Genomic DNA, 7,500 nt, shown 5'->3' with positions numbered 1-7,500 from the left:
AGGAGCCGACTGTTAGTCTCGCTGAGAGAGAAACATCTGTAATCACACACAGCAGGGGGAAGGCTTCTCAGTTTACAGTAGTTTTCAGGCATTCACACGTCTCATGTCTTTTTCTACTGTTGTTTGCATTACCTCATCCAAAACCATGATGATTTACCTCCTGGAGTACTATTCTGTTGATTTTGTGAATGATTTTAAATATTAGTATTGTTATTATTTTATTTTTTTTGCTCCGTTTTCTTTTCTGTGGTCCTGAAAAGTAATTTTTTTGTTGTTTGTGAAGGACACAGATGTTGCAATCCAGTCATTCTTGTATCTCATATGAGGTTTGTATGTACAGTCCCAGCGTCTGTATGAAAATGTAATAGGCAAGCCACTCTGTTTTAAAAGCTCTAGTTAGTCCATGAAACATTCAGGCCATCTTTTACAGCTTTGCACAGAAAGAGAGGGAGAGAGAGAGTGAGAGAGAGAGAGAGAGAGAGAGAGAGAAAGCGCTCCTGTTTACAAGGAGAGTGCTAATGAATCTCAAAGCATTAGGCTTCGTTTAAACAGCAAGCATCTTGAATATTTCAGAAATCCCAAACACTTCTGAAGAGCGCCTGTTTGTTCGAGGCAAAGCGGCAGCTTGGCAGCGGAGGAAAAGGCAAGGGCAAAGAGAGAGAAAAGACGAGGAGAAACGGGAGAGAGAGAGAGGGAGAGAGAGAGAGAGAGGGAGAGAGAGAGAGAGAGAGAGAGGGAGAGAGAGAGAGAGAGAGAGGCAGAGGAAGAGGGAAGAGTGCACATTTTCGGAGCACAGCTTTTGCTTGCATTAGTTCCCTCCTCTTTCGCCTCCCCTCCCACTCACACACACACACATACACAGACAGACATAGACACGCACACACACACACACACACACACACACACACACACACACACACACACACACACACACACCGAGACGCAGAAACACACACTCCACACGCCGCTCTGAACACACGCCCTCATCCATAATTGATACTTGCTTTGGGCAGATGCTGCAGGGCTTGGGACACAGGCAGCTGCTCAGTTTATGGAGGGAAAAGGGAGCAGGATGGTGGAGCAGGTATTTTTCCCCTCTTTTATTTTGCTTAGCAAGCGTATTCCTGCGCTCCCCCCCTCTCTTTTTCCCCCCTCTCTTTCCTTTTATGCTGTGACTGCAGACTAACGCCCCTGCACGGCTTGTGTGTCAGTGTGCATTTGTTTCTGTGTGCGTGCGTGTGTGTGTGTGTGTGAATGTGAGTGTGTGCATGTGTAAATGAGTAGGAGATAGATAGAGAGAGAGAGAATGTGTGTGAGAGAGAGGGAGAAAGAGGGAGACCCCTTCAGCAACTCTCTTCAGCCTGGCGTTATCAGTGGCAGTGCTTTGCCTTTGTTCCTCTTTGGCTCCCGTAGTCCCTTCTACTCCTCGGTCTCCAGGCTGCCACTCTGCGGTTGTCTCCTGTGTTGTTTGGGAGCGGGCGAAAATCAACAGTGGATTTAGTGCAGCAACAGTGGATTTAGACCAGCCAGAGCCTCTAGTTAGCCAGCCTGCTGCTGCCTATTTTTACAGGGAAGGAAAATAAGCAAAGCAATGATCACAGAGAAAGTGAGAGGTTGTTTGTGTGTGTGTGTGTGTGTGTGTGTGTGTGTGTGTGTGTGTGTGTGTGTGCGTGTTGGTGCGTTTGCGTTAACGGACTCCATAGAACACTGCGTATCTTTACGTAACTATTGTCTGAAAATCGGTCACTTTGAAGAAAGGCGACGGTTCTGCCTCAGCGCCTCGGCCCCCGTCTCGGCATTGCGCTCTCTCCGCTCCACTCCGCTCGGCTCGGCTCCGGTCGTCCGTCCGCTGTATTGATGTGATTGTGGTGATCAACTGTCAGACGCGATTCCTCCGCGCCTCGGGGCACGCGTGCAGACGGAGCGATACCGCGCCGCTGCGCTCCCGGCGCCTTTATCTGGTCAGCCAGAAGGCTCCCTTAAGAAAGGCATTAGCCACGGCCACCAGGGCCCTGGCCAAAACAACACACACTTCTGCCTAACCTTGCTTGACTCACACGCGCACACAATAAGGGGAGAGGGTCACGGAAGTGATGTGCGTTTCTTTTTGTTGTTGTTGTTGCTGCTGTTTACATAATTCTTTCTTCTTACTTTAAGGATCTTAAAGAAATGTCGATTTCTTTTTCCAGACCTCTTTTGTGTCTCTTTCTGTGGCGCTTGTCTATTGTGGAGATGCGCTGCACGTTGTTTTTTCCCCTTTTCCACTCTCTTCAGCTGGGAGAGAAAGCCATGAGGTGATGAATCTAGAGCACTGCCACGTAAAACATATTTCTGCACTCCAAATGTGGTTCTCATTAGGGCTCAGGCCAAAGCGTTTAGCTAAGGCTGTCTGTCTGCCATCTCTCTCTCTTTCTTTCTCTCTCTCTCTCATTCTCTCTCTCTCTCTCTCTCGCTCTTTTTCCCTTTCCTCTGTGTTGCCAGCGAGCAGTTTTTACAAGGGCCTCCAAAACCCCCACAAACGGCTAGAGGGATATAATGACTGGGAATATAGAACTCCCAGTAGGGCAGATCGTCTAGGAGCTTCCTAGTGCTCAGCTAGGAGCCGTAGATTTCTTGTCTTTCCCACTCGAGATTCCTCTTATGTTTGATGCATGCATCGTGTGTGCTGCTTCAGAATGCCTCCGATACTGAAACCATAATGCAGTTTTGTGAATTGCCTAATTACCTTGCTGTTGAATGTCAGCGTTGGCGTGACGATGCAAAGTGGAGCTAGGTGTTAATGAGTGACAGCGTGATGTGTAAAACATCTGCTTAAGACCCAGCAGGGGGGCTTTGCAAGAGGCTCCATTTACAGGCTAACACATTGACACGCTGCTAATGCAAACAATAACCTACCCACCTTACACACATACACACACACACACACACACACACACACACCATTCCTTTCCTTTCATCCATAACCCATGCCCACCTTGATGATACGAGTCCACTGTGTGTGTGTGTGTGTGTGTGTGTGTGTGTGTGTGTGTGTGTGTGTGTGTGTGTGTGTATGTGTGATTTACTGTATATTGCTCATGGGTTAAAGGGAGCTAAGCACAGTGGAGTGGAGGCGTGTGTGTGTGTGTGTGTGTGTTGTGAGGGCTCTACTGCCCTGTGCTCCCAGCACCAGCATGCGGGGAAGGCGTACAGCAATCCTGCTTTTTGTTTTGGTGAAGTCTGAAGTGACGCCCTTACATAAATACAGCCTTGCCTTATTTTTCTCTCCTCCTCCTCTCCCTCCCTCACTCCCTTTTGTCTCATTCTTCCACGTTTTTATGTGGTGGTGCTGGTGGTGGGGGTGGGGTGGGGGTGGGGGTGGGGGTTGCTCCCAGAATGGAGGCGCTGTGTCAGAGTGTGGTTTTGGAGTGCTCACTCATTTGTGTGCTCCTCGTCTGGATGCACTCTATTGGCTCGAGTGGCAGGCGGGAGCTGGGAAATGAGCTCGTGTTAGACTCCCGTGTGTGTGTGTGTATGTGTGTGTGTGTGTGTGTGTGACAGAGAGAGAGAGAGTGAGTGTGTGTGTGTGTGTGTGTGTGTGTGTGTGTGTGTGTGTGTGTGTGTGTGTGTGTGTGTGTGTGTGTGTGTGTGACAGAGAGAGAGAGAGAGTGAGTGTGTGTGTGTGTGTGTGTGCGTGTATGTGTGTGTTTTAAAGAAAGAAAGAGAGAGTGGGTGAAGGTGTGTGTGTGTGTGTGTGTGTGAGAGCCTGAGGACCAGAGTGCAAACGCCGCAAAGCTGCAGATGGCACACTGCCATCAGACCATGATGTCACCCTCCGTGCGCATGTGTGTGTGTGTGTGTGTGTGTGTACGGACCCTGTGCATGTGTGTGTGTGTGTGTGTGTGTGTGTGTGTGTGTGTGTGTGTGACTGGTTGGAAGGCCTTTTTATTTATTTGTTGTTCTTGTCTGTTGAAGGGGAGTGTGTCTGGCGTTAAGTAAAACAAACTGAGCAGCTCAAGCACTCCCTATTGTGCTGTGCTCTCACTGCCAGCTGAGCAGAGACCAATTGTGGGCCATTCAGAACAGAGGCCACTGGATTCACGTCCAAACATGTTTCTGGCCGCTAAAAGCGACACATATTGTTTTGCTTTGTCCCTTGTCATATATCTGTGCTTTCCCCCGGTGAGCTTGTTGACTCTCCGCTCTGCGCCAGCACGTGGGTATTTATGTATGGCCTCCACTAATTTACTGTGCCACCAAGGCACCAAGGTTCCAGAATGCAAAGTGGCAATTTGGGGGGGGGGGGGGGGGGGTTCTGGTTGTGCCCCTCAAGTGGCATCTGAGTGGTGGTCGGGGAGGCCGTCTCTGTGCGTAAGTGGATAATCCTGACGCCTCTGCGACAGATGAATTGGTCCTGATTGAATAAGAAGAAGCTGGTGCCGTGGCAGCAGCAGAGGGTCCTGGCGGTGCTCGCAGGGTTTGCGTTGCATACATATGTGTAATGCGTCTGCCCAGCGTGCAGGGTTTGCGTTGCATACATATGTGTAATGCGTCTGCCCAGCGTGCAGGGTTTGCGTTGCATACATATGTGTAATGCGTCTGCCTGGCGTGCACGTGTGCTTGTTCTTGTTCATTTGTTATGAGGCGATGGCGTGCATGCGCACCGGGGAGGAAGATTGGGGGGGGTGGGGATTCGGCTCCATGTCTCGGTCAAAGCTTACATTCGGAAGCTGTGAGAGCCCACTTGCTTGCAGGAGCATTGAAATGCAGTATGGCCCCCTGATCTGATGCTGGGTCAGGGTATCTGCACATTTTCAAGTGCAAATTTAAAGACTTAAGACCTTTTCAAGACATCTAAATGGAAAAATTAAGACTATACCACGGCAAAAAAGATACAACTTAAAACTGTTTTATGCAATAGTTTTTTTCTACTAATTTTAACACCCACCCCATTTTGGATGTCTACAGACATTACCAAATATATTTTGGCAAAAAAAAAAAATTGTGTATTTACAGTACCTTCACAGCTATAAATGCCCAATTTTAGGGTCTGGGCTGCTTGCTTTTGAAGCTGGATGTACATATCTGGTTGTGCTACTGTCTGAGGCTGTTCTTCACCTGTGTCTGTAGTAGCCTAGGCGTGTGTGCGTGTGCATACCTAAACTCTTGGTGGGACCAGGGGCTGCTTGGCTAGCTTTAGCTTTGTGTGTAGAAGTTTATGATCGTACAGGAATAGCATGGCCTGCATGACTGACCATACCATGTATTGTGTGTGGTGTGTGTGTGTGTGTGTGTGTGTGTGTGTGTATATATGTAGCTAACCTGTCCATTTTCTTGCCTCCGCAGGGTAATCAGGACGCCCCAGCCCCGCCAGAGACCATGGCGCAGCCTTACCCCTCGGCCCAGTTTGCGCCGCCCCAGAACGGCATCCCGGCCGAGTACACGGCAGCGCACCCCCACCCCGCCCCGGACTACCCCGGCCAGACCCCCGTGGGCGAGCACACGCTCAACCTGTACCCCCCTGCACAGACGCACAGCGAACAGAGCGGCGGCCCGGACGCCAGCGTACAGACAGTCTCTGGCACAGCCACAGTAAGTGCACAGTCTCTAGCACAGCCACAGTAAGTGCACAGTCTCTAGCACAGCCACAGTAAGTGCACAGTCTCTAGCACAGCCACAGTAAGTGCACAGTCTCTAGCACAGCCACAGTAAGTGCACAGTCTCTGGCACAGCCACAGTAAGTACACAGTCTCTAGCACAGCCACAGTAAGTGCACAGTCTCTGGCACAGCCACAGTAAGTGCACAGTCTCTGGCACAGCCACAGTAAGTGCACAGTCTCTAGCGCAGCCACAGTAAGTGCACAGTCTCTAGCGCAGCCACAGTAAGTGCACAGTCTCTAGCACAGCCACAGTAAGTGCACAGTCTCTAGCACAGCCACAGTAAGTGCGGCCCAGTCAGAGGACACGCTCAGCAGCCAGCCCCAGAGTCTGGGCTTTCTCTTCCCTTCTCTTCTCTGTTCTCTCCCCCCGCTCTCTCTCTCTCTCCTCACTATCTCTATCCCTTTTTTCAATTTCTCTCAATTGTTTTTTCTTCTGTCTCTCTCTCTCTCTTCCCTATCTCTCTGTCCTTTTCTCTCAATTTCTTTCTTTTCTTTCTCTCTCTCTCTCTCTTTTTCCCTATTTCTCTCCCTCTCTCCTTTTCTCTCTCTCTCTATCTCTCTCTCTCTCTCTCTCTCGGCCCTCTTTTTCTCCCTCCCTTTCTCTTTCTCGGTTGCCTGCTCATTCTGTAATGGTCTGATACCATCTCACAGTGGCTGGGAGGAAGAGATGAGAGCAAGATGTGTGTGTATATATGTGTCTGTGTGTGTGTCTGTGTGTGTGTGTGTGTATATGTGTCTGAGTGTGTGTGTGTATATGTGTCTGAGTGTGTGTGTGTGTGTGTGTGTGTGTGTGTGTGTGTGTTTTGGGGTAGGGGGGGCAGCTGGCTGTAGGAGCCTCACTGCCGAATGGAGACACAGTTTTCAATCTTCCACCCAGTGCATCAGCCGTTAATATTTCATGCAGGCGAAGTCATTTTTGGTTAATATTTTAATGCTATACTGATCGCTGGAAGGAGCCCTGCCAAAATGCCATAGCACCCGGAGTGCCTTACAGAGGAATTATTTAATGGTTTCAATATGCACCGTTCTGATAGGAGCAGAGTATCGTTTCACACAGTCATGTGCCTTTTTAGCACTGCGAAAAAAGTGCTTACTGCGTTTGTTTCGGGACAGAGTTAAACTTGCTTGAAAAAAACGTGCTTTGAAAGTCGCTTATTAGACTATTCCTATAACAGATGATTCTCTATGCTTCGGATTAAAAAAAAAATCGGTTCCGAAGGAAAATTTGAGCTTTTGTCTCCACAAGGTTGAATTTATTATTACTCTCTCCTACTCAGCCAGAGTGGGGGTTTGAGCAGTGAGCCACACGGGAACCAAAAGAGAGAGAGAGAGAGAGAGAGAGAGAGATAGAGAGAGAGAAAGCAAGAGAAGGAGAGAAAGAAAGAAAGAAAGAAAAACATCAGCATGCCACATCTGGTAAAGCCATTTCTTCCCCTCTGTCCGTCTGGTTGGCTGGAGCCTGCGTGTGCCGTGTGCAAGGACGTATGGGAGAGAGCGTGAGCCGGGGAGAGGGGAGAGAGCGTGAGCCGGGGAGAGGTTCGGAGAGGGGAGGCGATCCTGGGCGCTCTGCCGTCCAGCCGGGTGACCTCATCTGGCTGGGCTCGGCTTTTTTAGAGCCATGTCGTTCCTCCACTGGCGTTCCGTCCCTTCTGTCTGCAAAAAGGAAAAGCAGGCCCCAGACCCAGCAGTACCCCCCTCCCATACACACACACACTCACACACACACACACACACACACACAGAGTCCGCTCCTCCTCTCCTTTTCACTGTTTCCATGGTTAATATTGGCTCACTAGGGGAGTGTGCGGCGTCTCAGCAGCCTTGCTGCGGCTCACCTCCTTGTCTCTTTTGTCAGGGTGGG

The 7,500-nt window shown here is 49.7% G+C and overlaps 1 protein-coding gene across 4 annotated transcripts in view; it reads left to right on the top strand.

Moving 5' to 3' along the window:
* Window positions 1-7,500, top strand: part of rbfox1 (RNA binding fox-1 homolog 1) — a 230,591-nt gene that overhangs the window by 184,788 nt on the left and 38,303 nt on the right. For 3 of the 4 annotated variants that reach the window (XM_076266200.1, XM_076266197.1, XM_076266198.1), the window contains one exon: window positions 5,326-5,571. In XM_076266200.1, the coding sequence (XP_076122315.1) occupies window positions 5,326-5,571 (246 nt within the window). Of the gene's footprint in view, window positions 1-903; window positions 1,085-5,325; window positions 5,572-7,500 lie in introns of those variants that run through there. The other variant, XM_076266199.1, reaches the window with a different exon arrangement.

Source organism: Alosa pseudoharengus, unplaced genomic scaffold, assembly GCF_046254945.1.
Source record: "Alosa pseudoharengus isolate Yale_2024_CS ecotype anadromous, Long Island Sound unplaced genomic scaffold, YU_APseudo_1.1 YU_APseudo_1.1_scf_4, whole genome shotgun sequence".
Classification (NCBI taxonomy): domain Eukaryota; kingdom Metazoa; phylum Chordata; class Actinopteri; order Clupeiformes; family Clupeidae; genus Alosa; species Alosa pseudoharengus.
This window is presented reverse-complemented; position numbering and strand designations above follow the sequence as displayed.